General features: G+C 43.2%; 1 protein-coding gene across 7 annotated transcripts in view; it reads left to right on the top strand.

Moving 5' to 3' along the window:
* Mta3 (metastasis associated 1 family member 3) overlaps positions 1–24,642 on the top strand; it is a 116,762-nt gene that overhangs the window by 57,998 nt on the left and 34,122 nt on the right. For all 7 annotated transcript variants that reach the window (XM_051175176.1, XM_051175180.1, XM_051175175.1 and 4 more), the window contains exons 8-11: positions 642–741; positions 12,567–12,755; positions 17,680–17,754; positions 20,110–20,168. In XM_051175176.1, coding sequence (XP_051031133.1) covers positions 642–741; positions 12,567–12,755; positions 17,680–17,754; positions 20,110–20,168 — 423 coding nt within the window. The remainder of the gene's footprint in view (positions 1–641; positions 742–12,566; positions 12,756–17,679; positions 17,755–20,109; positions 20,169–24,642) is intronic.

The raw sequence follows: 24,642 nt of genomic DNA on the forward strand, positions 1-24,642 counted from the left end.
AAATGAAAAAAACAAAAGTAACAGGCAGATGTGCTTGTTAGTTTTTTGGCAACTTGCCACAAATTGGGGTCGTCTGAGAACGGGAAACTTAATTGAGAAAACACCCTTCTTGGATTGTCCTGTATGTAAGCCTAGGGGGTATTTTCTTGATTAATGATTGATATGGGAAGGCCCAGCCCACTGTGGGCAGTACCATCCCTAGGCAGCAGTTGGTCGTGGGCCATAGGAAAAAACAAGCTGATCGAGGGTCAAGGAGAGCAAACCTTAGGCAGCACTCCTCCATGGAGTTCCTGTCTCCCGTTTCCTGCCTTGACTGCCCTCAGTGATGGACTGTGGCCTGGGACATGTGAGCCAGACAAAACTTTCCAAGCTCTAGAAAGCAAACTAGGACAGAAGAGATGGAGAGGTGGCTCAGTGGTTAAGAGTGCTTGCTGTTCCTGCAGAGAACCTCAGTTCCCAGTATCCTCAAGGCAGTTCAGTTCCAAGGAATCTAACCTCCCTCTGGCCTGCTCTGGCAGTGGGTATGCACATGGTGCTCTATCTAACATGCATGTAAGCAAAATATAATACCATAAAATAAGTAAGTTAACCATTTATTAAAGGAATAACTCACCGTTCTTATCTGTGTTTGGCTTCCTCAGTGCTGTTGGGACATTTGCCCGTGCCCTGGATTGCAGCAGCTCCGTGAGGCAGCCCAGCTTACATATGAGCGCAGCTGCAGCCTCCCGAGACATCACCTTGGTAAGAAGACTTTTGCCACTTCGAAGTTATTCTTTGGCTTAATTATAAAACCATTAGAACACTTCTGGAGACTCGGATCTTTCTGACAGTTGGCCCTTGACTACTAAGTTGATTCGGACTAGCTGGTTGGTCAACTCTGAGTCACCTCTTGTTTGTGAGCTGGAACCAGGAAGAAGTGTTAAGGAATAATAGGTGTAGAATTGGGGAGAAGTTTATGGGAGATGTTGCTCACCATTCTGACATGCTGTTTCTTCTCGCTTTGTACCTTTCTCTGTTCATTTACTCAGCTGTACATCACACAGTATTTTATACTTTTTCATACATAAGGGATCCTGTTGCTATCACTATTGAGACTATTGCTGTGGTAACTATGTGTTAATTTGGGGTTGCTGAATTTCTAATAATTTTTAGTGCACAAATACTAGGTTTTATTATAACATTTTCATACATGTACTTTGCTCATATCCATGCATTTCACACATACACCCAATCATCTCAAAAAACTTTTTTTTTTTTTTTTTTTTTTTTTTTTTTTTGAGACAGGGACTCATGTAGCTGAGGCTGGCCTTGAACTCACTATGTAGTCGAGGCTGGCCATAAAACTCTGTTCCTCCTGCTTCCTCTGCTGGGATTACTGATTTTTTGTGCCTTAATTGTTGTCTTAATTTAATTATATTGTGTGTGTAAGTGTGCGGTGCATGCTATGCACATGTCATGGAGTTTGAGTGGAGAGGTCAGAGGACAACATTGACTAGGTGTGACCAAACCTCACACAGCATTACTTGCCCTGTTTGACATGGAGATGCTATGTAGCTTAGACTGGCACTGAACTCTCAATCCTCCCATTTTGGCCCCTCTGCTGCTACTTGGATACTGGCATATGCCACCATGCCAAGCCAGAATGGTGTTTGAAGAAAGCTTTGTTTTTTCCATCATTGCCTTAGTCTTTCTTCCAAAATAAGTTTGTATTTTGGTTGCTTGAAACTTGGATCTTTTACCATGGAGCCAAGAATGCAGATATTATAAACATAAATATTTATTTCTGATGGGGAATATCCTTCTGTATATATATTTCTTTTACTGGTTGATGAATAAAACACTATTGACCAATGAAGCAGGAAGATAGATGAGACTAGGAGACAAGGAGAATTCTGGGAAAGGTAGGCAGACGACATGTAGCTGACAAAGGAGTAGAAGGTCCAGGTGTTCTCTGGTAAGCAAGACCATGTAGAAATACATAGATTAGTAATTATTAATAATTAGAGACAGAGCTAGCCAAGAAGAAGCCCAGTCATTGGCCAACAGTTTAATAATGAATATAAGTCTCTGTGTGCTCATTTGGGACTGAAGCAGTGGCGGGAACTAGGCAGGACAAGAAAAACCACCAGCAATATACCTCCCAAATTATTTTTTTACAAAGAAGATTCTTAAACAATATTTTATGGGCGTTTTGCCTGCATGTCTTTCTGTGGGCCATGTTTGTTCAGTGACCATTGAGGCCAGAACAGGACATCAGATCCTCTAGAGCTGGAGTCACAGAAAGATGTGTACTGGAATCTAGCCTGTTGCTCAGATTTAAGAGGGCCTGGATCTCCGGGCTCCAAAGAGCCTCTTGCCTCAGCCTCTGTGCCTGGCTTGTATTACTTATGTTCTGTTATACTTACAAACACTTTTCTTTTGCTGTTTCTCATAATTTTGTATTCTAAATTCCACAACCTCTTTTGTGAATTCCTGAAAAATTATTCTCTGCTACAGCTGGTATTGACTGGAGCACCGATTCACAGAGAACTGCTCCTTTAGAATGTGGTCGAATGTTGCAGAAATCATTCTGCACTCCAGGATGGAAATTCATAGCCCCAAATCCAGTAGCAGTGTGATTTGCACTTTCCTTTTTTATATGTAGTTTTGGGGTTTGGTGTGTGTGTGTGTGTGCGCGCGCGCACATGGAGGTCAAAGAACAGTGTTCTGGCATTCCTTCCTCTTTCTCTGTGGGTTCTAGGGATTGAACTCAGTTCGTTGGGCTTAGCAGCAAGCACTTTCACCCCTGAACCATCTCAGTGTGTCCTTATAGTTTATTTTGTTGCTTTGTTTGTCATCGAATAGCTCCACGTAATAAGCCAAGTCTCCTGGGTGTTGTTTGTAACAGGGTTGAGTCTGTCTGAAGTGTGCAGTTTTGCGTCCACCTTCCTTCTTGGTTTCTCTGATCTGTGGAGCATCAGCCATGTCTGGAGCATCAGCTGTGCCTTCCTGTCTGCCTTCTGAGTGATGATGGGGATGGGAATGGGGTTGAACTGAGCTTCACACGTGCTGGGCATGCCTTCTATCACTGAGTGACACTCAGGCAACAAATGTTTTCTCTTATCATTTTAAGAACCTGGGAAACCTGCCCCCCCCCCAGTGTTGCATGCTCTTCTTGCCTTGTATAGATGGGGTGTTATCTGTGACCGTTTCTTTGTTGTTTAATGCCATTCTTAGGAAACCATGCTTATAAAACTAGGCATGCACTCCTATTATACTTTAGCAGGTTCTCTCTGCCCTGCTGAGGATCCAGGGTGGGAAAGCCAGTCCCTGACCAGCACTGAGCTTTGTGGAAGTTGGTGGTTGGGGCTGATTTGCCTGGTAGTGGTCTGCAGAGTGAACACCTGTGTCACATGTGTGAGCTTGGGAAGCCACAGTGACTGTGTCCCATTGCTGGTGAATGTGCGTGCCTCAAGGAGACTTGCTCAGGAAGAAGGCAGAGTTCGGTATGTGGCTTATCACTGAAGGCTCTTCATTATACATATATTGTGTTATATACTATCACAGCGGTATATATGTGTTTTCTCCTTAAATATATATTGTGTTATATAATATCACAGCAGTATATGTGTTTCCTCTTTTTGTGCTGAAGTCTTGCTATGTTGCCTGGGGTAACTTGAAACTCTTGGGCTCAAGACAACCATCCTGCCTTAGCCTTTGGAGTCATCAAGATGTCAGGTGATGCCACCATGCCTAGTTGAGGACTATTTACAAAAGATGCAGCACTTTAAAGAGACTGGTTGTATATATCCGTGTATTTACTAGAAGACCTACTTTTACTTATTATTGCCATGACACTTGTGTCATGTGTGGGTGTGTCTATGCCGTGACACTTGTGTGACATAAGTCAGATGACTTCTGATTCTCCTGCCTCCACTCTTATGTGCTAGAATTACAGCTGTGTGCCATTATATAACAGGTTCAACACTGGCCTATCACGTGCCTTTTAAGAAGGTGCCCTCCGACTCTCCAGTGTTTCCATCCCCCCTGTGTGTTACTTTCGTTAGTTGTTTGGAAATCATCTTTATATCACAAACATTATTTTCAAAATTACAGTAATAAATAATTTAAGATAAATCATTCATTACTTAGAGTCTCCAGTGTGTCCCTGGGTAGCCTGAACTCAGTCTGTAGACTAGACTGGCCTCTGCTGGGAATAAAGGCATGACCCATCACACACACCAGCTCATTACTCTAATAATTTTTCTTTTTGAAACAGAAGTGGATTTGGAGGCTCAGGCTGTTGTGGGTTATCATGTTGAATCATGTCCATTCTTGTCTGTTCCAAGGCCTCTCCTGATCTACCAGCTTCCTTTTCCACCACCTTCTGCCTCCTTCTTTAGAACCACTGGGCTGGTACCATTCTTGGTTAGATGTTCTTGAAGATATAGGGTGTGTGTGTGAGAGAGAGGCAGACAGACAGACAGAATGACACCCAGAGCGATGGAGAGAGAGGGCTGGAGAGACAGAGACTGAAGGCTTGGCTTAAACTGCTGTAGCTTCGGGTTCACCTGGACCCTTTAGGTCCTGGAAATGTATGTACAAACTGAGTGGGCCTGTGAAAAGCATCAATTATAGTGATGACACCAGCTGGTACCCTCTCCCTCTACACCCCTCACTGGAGGGATGGTGAGTATTATAGTCATACCATGCCTTACTGTCTTATGGGAACATCATGCAGGTCTCATACAGGAAAGATGGCTGTGGAGTCACTAGGCAATGGGCCCATGGCGCCAGTGTCGTGTGTGGCATGTATACAGTCTGTCGTGGGCTGAAACATCGCCAGGCTGTTGGGATTGGAATTGGTAGAGTGCCAGGCTACTTCTCCCTCAGTTTGTGGTGTTGGCCACATGGCCACCCCTCAGCCTGCAGAGCACATCAGTGTTGTTAGTGACCTGTTGGCTCACTCCCCAAGAAACAGAGCTCTGGTGTTACTCTCCTGCCTGGACTCTGAAAATGAAGTAACTTGGGTAGTAGAGTCTAAGCAAAAGGAATTTTTGTGTTGTAGCATTGAAAACCTGGTATTCTTCAGGTGATGAGCCCAGGGCACCGAACGATGAATAGACTGCACAAGGTTTGTCTCTTTGGATTAGTGACAGGCAGGTCTGGACTGAGGAAGGCTGGCTGTTAGTTCATTGAGAGGTGGACTCTGATATTGGGGTAGCTCCAAATGCCTGTAACACAGCTGATCTTCTAAAAATATGCCTCTTCCAGCTCCCATTCTATGAGCCTGTGGTGTCATTTAATTGTATTTATGACAAAATACAAATTCCCATTGTACTTTCTTCTCTCCAGACTCTTAGTGTCCTCTGGACTCCTGTTAGCCAGTGTCCTGGTTTTGAGTCCTTTGTTGTTGTTTGTTTTTTGATAGGATCTCACAGGGCACTTCTGGCCGGTCTGGAACTCACAGAAATCCACCTGTCTCACTTCCTAAGTACTGGGATGAAAAGTGTGCACCACCACACCTGACTTGCCCTAAGGTCTTTGTGTGTGATTTTATCTCTCTCCTCCCTCCTCCTTCTTCATTCTTACACACCAGCTTTTAAAACTATCCATCAGCAGGGGACTGTATCTGCTGCTCTTCATTGATGACTCTAGCACCAAGCACAGTGCCTGTTATACACATGAGTTCACTAAAAGTCTGGGACTGAATCTGGTAGTTTCCATTTTTGGATAAGATGGGCCTAATCCTTTGTTTCACCAAGTTAGTAGGTCTGTTTGTCTGTCTGTCTATCGATTTATATTTTAGTTTTTCAAGACAGGGTTTCTTCGTGTAACCCTGGCTGTTCTGGAACTCACTTTGTAGATCAGGCTGGCCTCGAACTCACAGACTTGAACTCCTGAAGTGCTGGAATTAAAGGTGTACACCATCACTGCCGATAGTGAGTGTGTGTGTGTGTGTGTGTACAGGAAGACACCAAAGGAGAACATCAGATATCCTGCTTTGTTGCTGTTCACCTTATCCCTTTGAGATAGAGTCCCTGAATCTGGGCTGGCAGCCAGCAAGTCCCATTGGTCTTCTGTCCATTCACCACAGTGCTGGGATCATAGGTGTGTGCGAGGCCATACCCAACTTCTTAAAAATTCAGGTGCTTGTACAAGTGTTGGCAATACCCACTGAAATGCCTCCCTGACTCTGCTTTTTTGAGTGCATGCATACTTGAGGATTTAACTCAGGCTATCAGGCTTGGTGGCAAGTGCCTTTACACACTGAACCCTGTTGACCTCCCCCCATACTGCTTCTTTCCTTTCCCTTCCCTTTCTTTGTTTTATTTATTTATCTTTAGAAAGGTTGTAAGTATTCCAGTCCCGCCTTGAACTTGTCTTGACTTCTGGAATTCCAGGATGTATAGCCTGGGTGCTGGGATTAGGATGTGCATCATCATAACCTCTGTTATTTGGCACTGATGATTGGGCCCAGGGCTTTGTGTGTATTAGATAGAGTATTCTACCAACTGAGCCTCTTCAGCCAGTACTTTGCTTTTCTTCTTGAGTTAAACACTAATAGAGGAAACTTCAGAAGAGCTCTGTATTTGAATGTGGGGGAATACAGTTGAGAATTTTAAATACTCAAGACTTTTTGAAAAGAGGTTTGGACTTACAGCGTATGCATGTATGTATATATATGTGTGTATATATATATATATATATATATATACATACATAAATACATATATATATATTTTGTCAAGACAGAGTTTCTCTGCGAAACAGTCCTAGCTGTCCTGGAACTCACTCTGTAGACCAGGCTGGCCTCAAACTCATAGAGATCTGCCTACCTCTGCCTCCCGAGTACTGGGATTAAAGGCATGCTGTGTCTTTGTATTTTGGAATCTAGTACAAAGGCTTTCTGTGTTCCCATCAGGTCATTTCCACAGCCATTACCTTTGTACCTCAACTGCCTCATCATCTTTCTCTCTATGGTCAAGAGACAAACTTAGAACAACTGCATGTAAGATTCTAACTGGCTTTATCTATATTTCTAGCATAGAACAACACTATTCCTGCAGCCTCACAGAAACTGGGCCCTAACGTTTGTGGGTGTGAGACTCCCATTGAGTCTAATCAGTTGGCTTTAGTAGAAGGGGCTCCTTTCTGATGTGGTCTAGTCTGGTGGGGACTACTGCAGGCATTCAGGCCGAACATAATAGGCACCTGTCAGTTTTAACTAACCACAAGTTACTTAAATGGCCACCTGTCAGTTTTTAACTATGCATGTGTTATCTCCAGACAGCTTGAGAGTAAGTTTCAGAATGGCTATTACTTTATTACTAAGTATTGTTCCTAAGTAATAATTTTCTCCTGCACTAACATAGTATAATATGGCATTGTTGCAACAGTTTAATGAAGGGGTCTTATTCTGGTTGACCAGTTGTCCCAATAATGACCATTAGAGAAGAAGAAACAACTCTTTTCTGGCCATAAATCTTGCTAAAAGTTAGAAATTTATCGTGTGTGTGTGTGTGTGTGTGTGTGTGTGTGTGTGTGTGTGTGTGTGTTGAAAGAGAGAGTTCTGTGTTTTCCTTTGCCATATATCTTTTTATTCATAAAATTAGATTTTATTGTAGGATTTCTATTTAATTTTCCTCTTTATCTTCTACTTGTAGATTTACTTGGTAATTCTTTTCCTGACGATTGATTTTTTTTTTTTTTTTTTTGAGAGTAAGACTCTTGCTGTATAGTTTATGCCTTATGGCCTTAAACTTGCAGTCTTTCTGCTTCAGCCACCCAAGTGCTATGTGTCCCAACAGGCCTGATATTTTCTTAAAGACCATTTTTAGCCAATTCTTTTTTGTCTTTCCTTTATACATTTTAGATTGTAAATGTTCCTACAGTTTGGTTTTAGCTAGAATATTTTGATTTATAACATTTTCCTTATTATATGCTTCTACTTATTTCCTAATTTTTATTTGAAGTATTAGTTTATTTCTGATGAAATAAAGTTTATAATGTAAATTAATTATGGAGGAAGCGTGTATATTTCCAATAATTCTGTTATGTTTCAAATTCTACATTTTGGGGGATGGCAAGGCAACATCTTTTCCCTACCTGAACACATCCCCAATGGAAAACCATATTGAGTCCACCAAAGTTCTCCCTGGGGGACCAGCAGGTTTATTAGGGTTACTTGCAGAGTGTGGGTGACCCAGTAACAACTACACTGGAAGGCCTGCTTATAGCATGCACGATGACTTCCCCAGGGCTGTTTCCACCAGCAGCACCCAGCCTATACATTCTGTGTCTCCTTAAGGCCAGGTAGTTAGGGTAAAATTGTGAACAACTGGCTAGGAGGTATCCAGGCACGGATACTTGGGTTCAGGTCCCATTCCCCTCCCCACCCCTCCTCCAGGGCTCGGAAGGAGCCTCAGTAGTCAGCAAGTCTAGCTGTGATGAGTGTTTGGAAGCAAGCACAGCTGAACTCGTGATGGTAGTGGCAGTTTGGCTCAGAGCACAGTCCTGTACAATAGAGGGGTGTGGGGTATTGTTTGAGGCAGTTGTCTCATACAGCCCAGGCTAGCCCGAAGCTCAGTATCTGTGGAATCTAGCCTTGACTCTTTGATCTTCTTGCCTCCACCTCCCAAGTGCTTGGATTACCTGTGTGCACCACACTGCCCAGTTGTAATTTCTTCTAAAGTTTGAAGTCAGGATACATGGTACCAGAAAAGAATATTTTCAATTAAAAAAAATAAGTCCTTTCACTATTAAAGAAAAGAAGAAGAAGAAGCACGTCCTTCTGTGTATTTTGTTCCCACCGAAGCAAAAATAAAAGTGGATGGTACACTTTTTATATATAAAAACTTTGATTGTAGTTACAGATTTATTCATCAGATTTTTATATTCACCTTTTGCTTGGAAAGAAAGCTGGAGTTCAATAAGTTTTGAATTGACTTAGTATCTTGAATGCTGTAGCTTGTGCTGGAGGGGAAAATGTAAGGTTTTTATGAAATTGTTCCTGAGCAAATCAGTAGTTAGTTTGGAACATGTAAGTGTGAGGTCGTATTATGTTAACAACAGTGGCATGTATGAAGCCTGTGCTCTCTGGAAATCTCTAGTGATGACCTTCAGGCCATACATGACTGTAGTCAGGCAGGAGAACTGGGGATCTCCCTGCAGTCTAAACGACTCATGGGGTGTCCTGAAGTGTTCTCTCAGAGCAGGCAGGGCCCATACACCCTGCATCGTCCACTCAGTCTTAAACTGAAACAGTTCCATGCAGACCAAGTGCGAAGGTGCCTGCCTGCAGAACTTGGAGCCCCTCCATGAATGTGTTCTCTCTCCTCATCACTCACACAGTGCCCCGGAGGCTTATCTAGTCCATGTCTCATCTCAAAAACTCAGCAGCAGATTGTCTAGGATTCTGGTGAACTTGACTCAGACAAGCTGCATGCTAGCCCAGTTCTGCTCTCCTGCTTTTTCTAGTCTCTGTGAACACAAGTCAGCAGCACAAGAGACCAATGCCAAATGCACGGACACGCACCAAAGATCTGTTATGTTGTATATCTTTTTTTTTTTTTCTTTCTTTCTTTTCTTTTTTTTTTTTTTTTTTTTTTTTTTTTTTTTTTTTTTGAGACAGGTTTCTCTATGTAGTCCTGGATGTCCTGGAACTCACTCTGTAGACCAGGCTGATGTCAAACTCAGAAACCCACCTGCCTCTGCCTCCGAGTGTTGGGATTAAAGGCCCACGGCACCGCCATCCAGCTGTGTCATATATTTTAGCATTCTACTGGCCAAGCATGTGCCAAAAGCCCAGTATCCATGTGGAGGCAGCGTGGCCTTCTGTGGAGGTCTAGGACAGGAGGTGAAATATTTGCTGGACAGCCATCCAGTTTACCACAGCATTGGTTCTGTTTAATGAACAAAAGACCAAAACCCCACTGCCAAGATCCTTGTCAGTCTTTCTCCTAAAATACTTCTATTTGTCATTTCCATCTGTTATGAATGAGATGAAATGTGACAACACCTTTGCTTTTTGGCAAAGGGAACAGCTTGTGCTCAGTTATGATTTTCAAAATTTAGATTTGAATGGATCTTGCAACGTGTGTTTGTATCTATTGAAAAGATGTAGTCTTTGCAAAGTATTTATCTGAGAGGAGACTTGGGTTGTTTATCCTTAGCTTTCAAATCTGTTTTTAATTTTAAGTTGAGATATATGTGCAATACATCTCGTGCATGGGGTGACCCTTCATGGTTGCAAATATCGATGTAAAACCACCACTAAGTGTAGATAAAGTGTAGTGTCCCCAGAGTTCCCTTATGCCCTCCCAGTCCATATCCTGGATCACAGAAGGCGCACACCACTGAATTTCTACTGTCTCCTAAGTTTTTGTTATCTTCTCTGTTGAACATTGAACATTGTTTTCTTTTGTTGTAGAAACTATGTTCTTTTCTTTTAAGCTTTTAAAAAGTACAGTTGGACTACACAAAAGTCCATTCAAAAGCATCTTGTATATGTTAATAGGTTAATAGGGCCTTATGAGAGATAGGACCCTCTGGCTTCCATCATGAAATCACCCCTACAAGTTCAGCTGTACAGTATGCAGTGTCTGCTCATACCAACTACACTCCTCTTGGCCAAGCTGTGGTTCACTTACTTGAGATAACTGTCATGGTCCTGCAGTTTGGGCCCCCTGAGTGCCTGGATGCAATGGACATCCTTGCACGTGGCTTGTGCTATAGTTTATAACATGGTTTCCTCCGATTGACTGGTCGATGCGCTGTCATCTGAAACAAACACATTTAATTCCGTGACATTGGTTTCAGAGCATGTTAGTTATAAAATTTCTCCTTTTGAGGAATTTTAACATCACAGTTAACTTTTTAGTGGGGGTGTTGAGGATCAAACCTCAAGCAAGTCTGGCAATGAGCTATACTCATTGTATAATTGTTGACTTTGTTGTTCTTGGTTTTTTTGAGACAGGCTTAATATTCAAGGGCAACACTCCTTATCCTTCTGCCTCCACATCCCAAGTGGTGGGTTTGGCCTTTGAATACTACCTAATCGTTTAGGCCTTCCTCCTTCCCTCCCTCCCTCCCTCCCTTCCTCCCTTCATTCCTTCGCATCACCTGTTGTCAATTTATGGCATTAAAGTAACAGTTTATGGCCCCATCCTTAGTTGAAAGGACCCCTAAATACTGTTGATCTTTCTTTCTGTTTTTATTACAAGATAGTCAGAAAGAGGGCTCTGACATGGAGATAAAAGAAAACAGCCAAGTCGCTGGGTCTGTTTAGTGAAGGTAACTAGAGAATCAGATTCATTGCTTATGAGACTTGGCAGGGTATGAGCAGGAGGCAGGAGCAGGGCCAGCGTTCTGAAGCCGAGGTGTGGCAGAGAGAGTTTCTCTCAGAGAACGCTGTCCCACCACTGACGCCTGCAGCAGCTGACTACCTCAAACAGCATCCCAAGCTGGAACTATCAAGGGAAACTGATAATGACATTTCCTACTCTGCTTTTGATTTACAGAATCCAGGGATTGGTTTTAAAGCTAATGCCAAACCTCGTTCAACCAGTAGTAACTGGTTTAGTGACACAGATCTGTACTAGTTGCTGCCTTTGGCTTTGTCAACAAATTCAATTTCTGTGTCCATACTGGCCATGCCATGTTGGTTAATCTCACAGTGTAAATGCACCCTTGTTGTGTTGTAAGATTTCACCGATTGGCTGGCTGGCCTTTCCTTAGCCCCTACAGAAGTGCGCACTGGCCTGGCTACTCCAAGCATGCCTGCTCCTCTGATCTTGGCCTTTCCAAAGTCTCAACCAAGTTACATATGAACACGGATTTGTAGTATTGCTTGCTTTGTGTTTAATATTAAATGTATTCTTTTTACATGTTTATTTTGTGTGTACATGTGTGTGTATGAGTATATGTGTGCCATAGAGTGCACTTGGAGACAAGAGGACATCTTTTGGGAGTCTATTCTCTCCTATCATGTGGGTAGGGGAATTGAATTCAGGTTGTCAGACTTGGCAGAAGCGTGTTCACTTGCTGAGCCATCTCGTTGGCCCAAATATATAGTTTTGCTTAAACATGGTCCTCTATTCTGTTTTTTCTTTCTATCTATCTCTTGTTCTTAGTAACAGTACATTATTCTCTAACTTGAACCAATGCTTTTAATACAACACTTTTTTTCTCTCTCTCATATAGTGTGTTTTTCCTTGGTCAGTGAAGATTATACCAGTGTCCCTGCCAGTGTCCCACAATAACTGAAGTAGCTCTGGTTTCTTTAAGTAAATGAAATCTTGAAGTGTAATTGATTGTGTTCTTAACTGAATATTTTGAGCATTTGGATCTTCATGGATGTTGCCATTCCAAATGTATTTTTAAAACACGTTAGCATTCTCTTACCAATTAGCATCCTCCTACAGCAAATTATTTGCTGGGGTTTGGCTGTTTGATTTTTACTATTTAAAAGGAAATACTAAAGATACCATTAATTATGCATAGCCTGCATTCAGTGTTCCAGTTTTTGCTAGCCTGCAGCTGTACGAGCCCACTTGACATTTCTTTCCTGCTTCTCTCCTCTCCAGTTCCATGCCATGGATACGCTGTACAGGCACAGCTATGACCTGAGCAGCGCCATAAGTGTCCTGGTGCCACTTGGAGGGCCAGTCCTATGCAGAGATGAGATGGAGGAGTGGTCAGCCTCTGAAGCCAGCTTATTTGAAGAAGCACTAGAAAAATATGGCAAAGACTTCAATGACATCCGTCAGGACTTTGTAAGTGGAAAACCGTGAGTGAACAGTTGGGACAGGAATATTATTGTTTTATCTGTTTACCGATTCTTATACATTTAACTTGCCTATGCCTTCAATTGGGCGCCAATAGAAGGCAGGGTTTATATGAGTTCACCAGATCCAAGATAAATGATAAATAGGTGTTTATTAGGGAAGCACTTACACAGATAAGAGTAAATAAATTCTGCAGTCTTCCTGCACCAGAAGATGCAGTCTCTGCCCTTCTGGTGGTCTCTGCAACCCAAGGGAGCCTGAGCAAGCCCCTCTACCATCTAATGGGTCGCATCTCCCCCTGAAACCACACCCAAAGGGTATGACCACAACTACAAGTTCACTGGTAAGGCAAGATGCCACTACAGTGCCAGGGATCAAAGCCGGGGCCTTGAGAATGTGTTCTGCCATTTAACCACGCCTTCAGCCTCTACGGTAACTTTATTTGCTTAAGATAGAATGAAGGGCCCTTATAAATGAAGTAATTGACTTTTGCTTTGCACTGAGGATATGACCTGGGATGAGAAGTCCTGAGCTACTGGAATTCACCATGACTGCATGAATTTACCCTTGCAGCACTGACTTCCAAGCAGAGATATGGACAGTTCTGAGCATGTGTGCTAAATATTACAGTCTGTGTACTCTCTGTCTGCTTCACGCTTCCTCTGGTTGTGTTACCAGTTGTTGATGTGTACTTGTAGGTGTGACCCTGACCAAGCAGAAGAGCCTGATTTGCTTTCCAGTTCCCAACCATCTTTGACTCTTAATAATATGCAGTGTTCTACTTAGAATCTTACTATGTCTTTATTCCATTTTAGATTCATTGAGAAATTGTGTGTTCAAGTTGCACAGTGTGCTGTATGCACACTGAGAAGTGATGACCACACCTAACATGTCTACTGACGTGTGTGTGTGTGTGTGTGTGTGTGTGTGTGTGTGTGTAACCTACTTTTTAAAGTTTTCGGTGCTAGAGGGCAAACCCAAGCCTCTGGTGTGTCAGGAATATCCATCACTGAACTACTGAATTCTAACCCCCAGGCCCATTCACACTGTCTGCCAGAGTTTTGCTCAATTGCACAGGCTTCCCTTGAACTTTTCATCTCCTGCCTCTGCATTTGGAGTGGCTGGCATTATAACCGCACAACCACCCCAGGTGTCTTGCTTTATTTAGTTAAATGTATTCTCCTAGAAAAAGAAGTTTTGCTTGAGATCTTCATAAATTACTTTTTATAATAACCATCCTTCATTTTAATTGTAAAAATAGATTTGTTTATTTGTTTGTGGTAAGGCCTCACTAGGTAACCCTGGCTGGTATTGAACCTGGACGGGTCATCCTGTGCCTGCCTCCTGAGTGTCAGGATTACAAGTGTATACTAGTGTACCTGCCTAAGGGTTCACTCCTTGACTATTTTACTTAGATATGAGCTGGCATCCTGCCTTTCACTTGTTTGGATATCTCGAATTAATTCTAAAGAAAATCGTTAATTATCAGTAAGTATTGATATGTAAAATTTCAGGCACAGTTGTTGTTACTGATGAAATCTATCCCAACAAAGCCTCAGTCACATCTAGATTGTTATATGATGTAACACTAAATTCTAAAACCGGGTAGGTCATGCATCTAGGTAATCCCAAGAGGCTGGGAGATCTTAAGTTCAAGGCCAGCCTACGGGTTGCACTTGGTTAAAGGCTTATGGACAAGTGGTCATAGCAGCCTGGTACCAAAGTTATGGGTATAACAGAGCTAAAAGTGCAAGCTATAAAGCCTCCCGAAGGTCCTGTTCTAGGGCCAATGTGGTGGTTCAGCCAGTAAAGGAACTTAATTGCCCAGCCTTACAACCCATGCCCTTGACCCACACAGTGGGAGGTGAAAACTGACACCACAAACTGTCCTTGTGTTCATGTAGCCACACCCATAACACAAATAAATAAAAATAAAGTGGTTTTGTTTGTTATAAAGAACCAAATTTAGAGCCAAATATGGTAGGGTACATGCTTGTAAAACCAGCGCTTGGGAGGTGGAGGCAGGAGGACCTGTAGCTTAAGGCCATGCTTAGCTACAAGCAGAGTTTGAGCCAGTCTGGGTTATCTGAGCCCCTCTCTCAACAGCAATGGCAAAAACCCACAGTTAAGAAATGCTGGAGTGAACTTTTCCCTCTGTTTCTCTTTGCATCCTGGTGACGTTTAGAACTCTGTGCTTCTGCTTCTATGTTCCGCACTTAGTTCTCTTGGCAAGAGTCTTGGTCTTAGAGTGCTTGTTTACAGCAGTTGCCGGCAGCAGTTGAGTAACAATACAGGCTCCGGTCTCTCTTTGCCATTATAGGGTGTTCCTTCCTTTACAGCTTCCATTCTGATGTTACAGATTTGCATATATGTGGTGAAAGGAGCAATCACGTTTTCTAAAAGGATCCCCCCCATACCCCCTCTGTGGTTGTCATTTATGAATTGCTGAGCCTCGCTGAGGATCAGAACTATATGGCAAGATTTTAAACCTGTTCCCTTGACCTGGAAGACCCTACCTGATTGAACTGCCAGTGGAGTTCAGGTTAAAAAAAAAAAAAAAAACAAAAAAAAACAAAAACTCCACAAAACACAGTGGAAGGGCAGAGCTATGAGACCCCACGCTTCCTAAGCAGAGGTCTGGAACCCTAGGGCTAAAGCCATGGGATCATGAGACTGGGTGCTTTGCCAAACTGATCTCAGTGACTCAGCTTCCCTGCCAAATGGATGCCACATCCCTGATTCTCAGTTCCCAGGCCATACAGCTCCGGTTTCTCCCGGTCTCTCAAGACCTAGATAGCTCCATTTTCCCCACAGGCCCACACTTCAAATATGTTGAATGCAAAGCACATGCTAAGAGCTACATTATCAGCCCTACCTCTTGTTTGTTTTCCAGACAGGGTTTCTCTGTGCAACAAACAGCTCTAGCTGTCCTGGAACTAGATCTGTAGACCAGGCTAGCTTTGAACTCACAGAGCTGCCCCTGCCTCTGCCTCCTGAGTGCTTGGATTAAAGGTGTGCACCACCACTGTATGGCCCTACCTCTCTTTTTTACTTGATGAAATTCCCTACAATCCTGCATATTGTCCTCTTTCCAGCTAGCATCATCAGTGTTAATTTGGGGGAGTAGAAATACATTCCTCTGTGTGTGTGTGTGTGTGTCTATGTGTCTGTCTATCTGTCAGCTACTTAATTCCTTGTCAATGAGTCATTTATTGTCTAGATTTTTGTGTGTTTTGTGTGTTTTTTGTTTGTTTGTTTGGATTTGTTGTTCTTTAGATGAAGAGTTACCTTGTACAAACACTCACAGACTGAGATTGATAGTGTTTATGTGGTGAGATGAGCATGCTTGGTCTAGTCACATCTTTGAAGGGGGGGTGCTGACTGCATTCGGCTACCCCAGGTTTGGGGCTTACTTGCTACTGAGTTTTCATCCTGCACTGGTGTGCATGTTTGCCATCTTTGCAGCTCTGCGTTTCACAGGACCTCAAAGATCTTAGGTCTCTGCTTCTGCTACACATTTTCCTCACCCACCAGGAAAGTCTCCCCTCGGCTAGCTCTTCTAGCCTCCTCCACCCCGAGCCCTGGCCCAGTTCTTACTTGATGGGTTTTACTGCCTGGCTAGCTTGCAGAATTATACCTACAAGCCCATCATATCTGCCCATGGGACCCTTCTGTGGTATCCAGGTGTGACATGTCCTTTCGATGCTGCCGAGTTTCCATGGTTTCACTGGCTACTCCGTGAGCTTGCTTAGAAATCATGTCATGGCTGACCTGGAGCTTTGCTAAAGATGTCTTTCACCGTCTTTCAGACTTCATTAGATGAGTGCACTGGGTTTAAAACCAAAAACCCTGAACAGCTATTTGTGTTAGCTGCAGTTGAGAGCTTGCAGCTATGCCGTCCATGGTCCTGCAAAGAAACTATCTATAAGTACTGTCTAAATTGCCACCTGAATCAGCTGAAAGCATTGTCTTGCTCTAAATTTTTTGGTTTCTCTTTAGAACAAACATGTAAGAAATTTGCTGGGGGGAGGGTGTAGAATGGCATGGATGTAGCCAGGTAGATCCCAAGCAGCCACACAGCTGCAAGGAGTCCAGGGGTATGGTTTTAACTGGCTACTTCTTATGGTCCACCCGAGAGTCAGAGGGCAGAGTTACCTTTGCAAAATCGGCCACAGTTCAAGGTGGCCCTATCGACCCTTTCTGTCACTGTGGAGGCCAGCCCTTCTCAGTTGTCTTGGTAAATAAGCCTCTACAGAGCGCTGTAAGGAGTATGTTCTTTAGGCCTCATGCGTAGGATTTTTTTTTTTTTAAATATTATGGAAAACAGCAAAGGCAAGCTTACGTTTTTAACATAGAAAACAAGATTAGCTATGTTCTTTCCTTCCCAAAGATGTAGCCTGTTGTTTTGTTTATAATAAACAAAAGAGAGTTGTCAGGAAAGGGTTAAGAAATACTATGCCAGAGTACCTCAGCCTCCAACTGTTGAAACGATATCTTTAAAACTATGCATCAGAGGTGATGCTATAGCTCACAGCAGAGCAGTTGCCTAGTGTGATGCAAAAGGGCCCATTTTAATTAGTTAATTAATTGTGCTTTAATCCCTCCTGTCACTGCTTCATGGGGCTAAAATCTTTCCTAAGTCAGGAAATATTCCCAGTGATGATGTTTATAATTTTAACCAAATTGATGAGAAATGGAATTTGTGCATTGGATTGGATCTCTTATTAAATATTACGAATGCCTTTTGCTAAGAATTAATTTTGGTTTGTTTTTCCCCCAAAAGTTTGTTTTTTCCTAGAATGAGTTTATTAATACACAGATGCTTGCTACATCGTTTGGAAGAAATGGTTTTGAGGGAAAACACTTTATGCCATAGGTTGTTTTCACCATCCATCGCCTTCATGTTTTTCAGCTCCCGTGGAAGTCCTTGACTAGCATCATTGAGTATTATTACATGTGGAAAACTACTGACAGATACGTGCAGCAGGTAACTTTCAGGACACCGGCGATGTTGCATTACAGGGTGCTTTCTGTTTGTGTCAGGCTTGGTCAGCAGTGTACTAATCCCAAACCAGTTTTGCCTTTCCTAGGCTACTTTAAATTCCACGAGTTTATGTCTTTAGGATATCATTTTTAATATTTTCATCTTAGTAGTTCACCATTCTCGAATTTCTTTCCTTGACAGTTTGAGAACAATGTCGGAGAGGCCTCATTTCCCTTGTATGGCTGGGGCCTCATCTCTTTGTCATGGGTGGGGTTTATAGAAATCCAGCCCTGTCATGAACCCCTTACATGATACATTCTTATGGCCTGGAAATTGAGCCTGAGGCCATCAACCTTATAAATTCATACACTGCTATGATTTTCGGAAACCTCCTTCCATGACATTTTTGTAGATCTGTTCTATAAGCTCTAATTAGAGCAGGTGGAGTTTCTGCCCTTCCCGGTTCCCTCTTCAGGTACTAGGGAATATACCCAGGGCCTTACACAGGATGTGGTAGGTAGGCACTCTGCCACTAAGCTACATGCCCAGTCCTCCCCTGAGCTTTTGACCTTAATTGTAACATATTTGTTGTTATTTTAAAACAGGGTCTCACTGGGTATTTCAGGCTGGGCAGCTCAGAATGTTATTAAACTTGAGTTCCTCCTGCTTCAGCCTCCAGAGTACTAGGATGGGAGGTGTTTGCCACCAAGTCTGGGTATGGTAGCTTTTAGTCTTTTTGATTTGATGCTTTCTCCTCCAAAGTCATCCAAAAGCAGGGAGCCATTTAATTTTTGAATTCTTCCCAAATGTCCTTACTTCATGTATCTCTTACTTATTTTGAAAAATCTACCTTTTGGGAAAGACATATTTCTGAAATGACCTCAGCAAATTCCTGTTTTAGATTCTTGTAGTCACATGAACTTTTGAGTCACATGCAGAACAAGGCAAAGATTAAAAACAGACAGCATTTGTCTAAATGTGCAAGCTGTACAGTGGCAAGTACTGGATGCTGCACAAATGCGTTTTAAGGATCGCTCCCAAGTGCCAGAAGTTGCCGTGGTCATGAATAGTGAATAGAAATCTACAGCGTATTGAACAGTTTCCAGTGTCAACACCATATGTAGTTCAGAAAGTGCATATTTTAAACAACTGTGGTAAAAATGAAGGCTGTGCTGTCTGGAAACCTGTGCTGTTCGAGTCAGGAAGTGTCCCCAGAGAAGGCACAGTCACAGCACTAATGACACTTAGTTAAATGTGCTCGGAAAAGATTATTTTTCAAACGTGTTGACTCCGTTTGAAGTTTCAGGTTGTTCCTGAGCATTTTTGTTTGCATCTGGTTGGGCAGCTGGAGGGTGGGTTCGTAGTCTCTCTGGGGACCGTGCACTGATCCCCCTTCCTGTTTGCTTGTCATTTTATGCTGGTCAGGCTCTAGATCTGATGTGTTCTCCTTCCCACTCTTTCCCTGCATTTGGCTTCAGTACAGCGTTCTGTGAGTTCAGCCAAGGTTTAAAGTTACCGCAAAGCCAGGTGTAGAGGTGCACACCTCTAATCTCTGCATTTGGGAGTTTGAGGCAAGGCTGACCAACACAATAGTGAGTCCTGGGTCAGTCTCAGCCACATAGGCAAACCCTGTCTCAGAACTGACAGTTACCACATATGGCTCATCATTGAGGGTAAAACTTTATTTAATTTTATTTAGACTAACTATAGTCACTTCCTCTTGCATGGGTTTTAGAAATTATCTCTAAATACTTTTCTACAAGCAAAGTTTTTGTTTGTTTAGTGTGTGTGTGTGTGTGTGTGTGTGTGTGTGTGTGTGTGTGCACGTGTGTGTGGTGGGACAGTGTATGGGCGCATATTCTTTCCAGAAAGACAAGAACTAAAATAGAAAACTGAATTTGCAAAAGTAAGAATGGCTATTGTTAGTGTCCTCTGAGGGCTGGAAGTGAAGCTCAGTGGCAGAGTATGTATTTAGTGTGTGGGAGGCCCCAGTGTCAGTCTCTTACACGCACGCGCACACACGCACTCACACTCATACACTCACACACTCACACAGACACACACACACCAGAAGAGTCCTTTCTAGTTTCCTCATAAGAAGATTAGGAAGTGGAGCTTTTCATTGCTTTATTTTGAAAATCTGCTTCAAAAATTTTATGTGTGCTTACAGTTAGTTCTGTAGCTTAGAAGCTAATGGCGGTTTTTCAAGTCACTGAAGCTTTAGAATTACGTGTATGAAAGGAGTCTTAAGATAATGAATTGTGCTGCAGTGTTTATCGTCTTGTGTTTTTAAGGCTATGCAATGTTAATAATTAGTGTGCATTTCATGTAAAATGTTTTGTCCGTCTCTTGAATTAGAAACGCCTAAAAGCCGCAGAAGCTGAGAGCAAACTGAAACAAGTGTACATCCCAACTTAGTAAGTAACCGAAGCCTTTTGAAATATTTAGCCTGCTCTTAATTCTGTCATTCCAAACATGTCATTTACTTACTGTGACAAACCTGAATTTCTTCATGTGTCTTACCTTTTTCCTTCTCAAAGCCCAGAGTTGTCTTCTCTTGTCCCATTGAAATGACTTTGGAAAGAACAGAGTGGGTGACAGAACCTGGCATGTCCCAGCATAAGAGTTAGAGGAACCCTGCCGCCTGTTCCTCTTGTATTGAGCTACGTGGCCAGTGTCAACTTTCCCAGTAGGAGCAGCTAAGTCTGTTACTAGAAGCAAACTGTGTTCCATAGAGTTGGCACTCCTGGAGGCTCTGCATTGCAGACTGCGTGTCCTTTAGTGTGCATCATGCCTTTGAGGAATGCTGTTTGCATGATTCGTTGAGGATTTTTCATTGTTTTCTTGAGCCATACTTTGCAAACGATCAGTTGGTTTTGAGTGTTTCCCATGTCCCACCTTCTATTTTTGTCTTGCCAGGTTTACCAACAACTTTCCTATAGGTGAATGTCAACCTCGTTTTCACTCGCTCTTATTTAAGTGTGTTTGCACTTGTCTGTTGTTGAGGTCCTGGATTTGGTTACTCGGATTTACAACTTTCTGCTGCTGCAAGGTTTTTCTAATCCTTTGGACTAAATACAGCATTTTATATAGATTTTTCTCTGCTGGAGTTGGATATGTTGCATAATACACATTTTTACATATAGGCGGCTTCATGGACAATGAATGATCTTTCATAATAATCTTTTACCTCAAGATGTATATATACATATAACTGGTTTACTTGTCATTTTGTTGGTGGTGTTGGGGTTGTTTTTGTGTGTGTGTTGGGGTTGTTTTTGGTTTTGGTTTTTTCAAGTTATGGTCCCACTTTGTAGTCCTGGCTGTCCTGGAGTTCACTATGTAGACCAGGCTGGCCTTGAACTCAGACCTGCCTCTGACTCCCGAGTGCTGGGATTAAAGGCGTGTGCTACTATGCTCTACTTTGGTTTACTTTTTTAAAACTGAAATTTACTCGTCCCATAATTATCCGATTTCTTCTGCAGGGTCACTTTGAGATCCTTTAAAAATATATATTTACTTTGTAATTCTAAATGTATCACTCCACAAAGTCACACTGTGGCTCAAAGTGTGAACCTTCTCGTGGAGCAGCCTTCCCAGGCCCGCAGTGTTGACACCTCAGAGAGTATGCAGCCTGCGGAGACCCAGTGGCCCTTGATCGTTTCTACTCAGCTTTTGTTGGCTTTGGTATCTTTATCCGTGTCAGGGACCCAGCACTAGTCTGGATAGAACATCACCTGTGCTGTAAATAAGTTTCACCAGAGTGTAGGCCTGTTTGGTCATCACCTATTGTCCAAGCCTGCTTTTGACTTCAAGTGCAGAATTTAGTGGTTGAGACTCTGTTATCCCCAAACCTGAACATCTTAACTGTGGAGCCCTTTGTGAGAAAAGTTTCTACTTCCTGATTTAAGTGACCCTCAGAGAACAAGCAATTTCTAATCATACCCATAAAGGGGGGAAGGGGCATCATATGCATTGTTTGAAAATAAACTGCTGTTGAGTTATATGTAACTCAGAATCCTTCAATGAATTTCCAAGCTAATCCTGAAGTAGAATGTTGTTGTTTTTTAATGAATTACGAATTCTCTCTTTCTGTCGTGCTTTGAGCCTGGCGGTATCCCACAGTCTCCTACAGTCAAAGCCCTGTGTTAGTCCTGGGGATAGAAAGTTAAGAATACAGGCTGACCTTGAGAGGCACAAAGTACAGACCTGTGTGCTGAGAGCAGTGACCAAGAAGATAGCTTTGGGAGGTGTGGGGTGAGTAGCTTGTTATGTCCCCAGAAAAGAGTCCCTGAGGAAGTACAGGTACATTCTGCTGTCGGCAGAAGTACTGAACAGCCAGCGCAGGCTTTCCAGGCTAGTGGTGTCCTGAGCTGGGACAGGGCTGGGCGCAGTTGAGGAGCCCAGAGAGAGATGGTATGAATGGCAGCGTGGAAAGAGCAGCCAGCCAGCTGTGTGGGAAGAGGGCAGGCAGTGTGGGTGCCCATGACATGAAGAGTAGGGGAATTTTAACGGAAGACATGTCATGGTCTTGAAAAGGTTGCATTTGGGGTGTGGACCCAGGGAACAGTGGCATACACATGAGGAGACCAGTTACAGGTTCTCAGGAGGAGAGATGACCCCAGCTCAGCCTTAAAAGGGCTCTGGAAATGATACTGTATTAGGAGGTGGACAGGCTTCGGCTTGTCAAGTTTGAGTCCATCATTAGGATTGTCCCTAAACTCAGATGGTAGCACAGTATTAGGTTAGGCCATTTTGAGTTTGTTCTATCAAAAAAGGAACCGTGGATACGTGTGCAGGATATATTGAACATTCTGATCTTACTCGGGGGAAAGGGTTAGGCTAGAGACACTGTGAAGTTCACAGTGAACTGTGGTTCCACTTCAAATCATAGCTTAGATCTCCAGTGGGGGGGGGGGCGGGGGGAGCAATCAGAAAGGGACTTTGCAGGAAACTGAATAAATTTGGTTTCTATAGAGCAAATGGTGTCTCATAGCTGCAAATGGATGGCCCAGGGAGTCATGAGAGCTGACAGGCAGGGTGTGTTTCAAGGGAGTGGCGAGATGAGCGTTGCCGGACGCTGGTGAAGTGTAAGTCAGTGACCTGGAAGTCACCATGATGTAGCAGCTGGGTGGCAGAAACTGCTCATGAGTAGAGCTATTGGCAGAGGAAGAAGCTATCAAATGGGAAAATCTTTAAAAATGAACGTATGAGTCAGAGAAAGGCCAGTGTTGGGATGGAGATGTGGCTCAGTGGTTGAGAGCTCCTGCTGTTGTTGCAGAGGACCTGGATTTGATTCCCAGGCCCCACGTGTTGGCTTGCAACCATTCATAACTCTCCTTATGTGTAAATAGTAACTTAAGGAGGGTCTAGGGAGGAGAATGGTGATATGTCCAAAATACTCCAGGGGGGCAGAGATGGCTGGAGCCTGGAGCAGAGATGGGGGGTGGGTGTTAAAAGAAGGACGGTTTCATGGAGTGTCTGTAATCTTAGGTGGCTCTCCTCAGTGCTCCTCAGGTCTACAGTAGTCACTGTGGTTCCAAACAGTGGCTTATTCAGCCAGGCAGTGTCCTGTGCCCCTCTGTACAGCCAGCTGATTTTGTGTCCCTGTCCTCTTTCCAGCCCCTCAATTGAAGATAGCATCTGCTCTTTTTTCTCTTACATTTGTTTATGTAGTTTATGTGTATAAGCATTTTGCTCACTGTGTATCATATGTCTGTGTATCGTATGTGTGCCTGGTGTTCATAGAGGTCAGAAAAGGGCATCAGATCCCCTGGAACTGGAGTTATGGATGGTTGTGAGCCACTGTGTGGGTGCTGGGAATCAAACCCAGGTCCTCTGCTAGAGCAGCCAGTATACTAACTGCCAAGCCATCTCTCCAGGCCAACATTAGCTCTTCTTAGACTTGTATATTTAGCCCTGCATTTAAATGCCAAGTTTCCATATTTCTGGGAAACTTCTGGCTTGACTTCAAGTGGTGGGAGCATCCTTTCAACTGCTACATGGCAGATTTCTTCTCAATTGGAAATGTTACACCCCTTTGGGAACTTTAGTTTCTCTGAACCACTTCTTTTCTGTTTTGAGACAGGCTCTCTCTACATAGCCCTGGCTGTCGGAACTCACTGTGTAGACCAGGCTGGCCTCAAACTCACAGAGATCCACCTGCCTCTGTCTCCAGAGTGCTGGGATTAAAGGCGTGGGCCATGCCTGGTCCCACTCCTTTTCTTTTTGTTCTAAAGAGCACAAAACAAACAACAATGGACCCTTCTGTTTTATGTGTTTGTTTTGAGACTGTAACAGAGATGAAGGGTCCCCAAGAAGCAAGCTTTTCTGTGGCAGATCGTTGTTTACTGGTCATCGAGTCTGTATTTGCTAATGGTGTGTGCTGGGCAAGCAGCTGTGCAGTATCCTTGGGCAAAACTCTAAGCAAGATGTTAGCCTGCTGTCAGCTATGTTTACACAGTAAGCGCCACAATAAGTCTGGGCTGTGTGATTCAAAGAATGATGACAAAGCTGCCTCGATTTCTGACCAGTTTGCATTTAGTCTTCTCAGTGTCTCTGATACATTTGCAGTTAGCCTTCTGACCCATGCCTTTTTTTTCCTCCAAAAAAGTGTTCTTAAATAGAAGATGGGGAGGATCTCAAAGGTTTTCTCCTCTTAAATGCTAATCTGCCTCATACAATTTAAGACATAATAGGAATTTTTGTCTTGAGCCTAGGACAGGTTCTCCTCCACTGATGATATGGAGTGTGGTCCTGCATAGCTCAGCTGTGTCTTTGCTCCACCCCACCCACTCTGGAGCACTACAGAAGCCACAGCATCACTCCCCAAGGAGCATCACCCCCACCAGGAGCAGTGCCAGGGCTTTCCCAGTCACACAGGACTGACTG

Source organism: Phodopus roborovskii, unplaced genomic scaffold (genome assembly GCF_943737965.1).
Source record: "Phodopus roborovskii unplaced genomic scaffold, PHOROB, whole genome shotgun sequence".
NCBI lineage: Eukaryota > Metazoa > Chordata > Mammalia > Rodentia > Cricetidae > Phodopus > Phodopus roborovskii.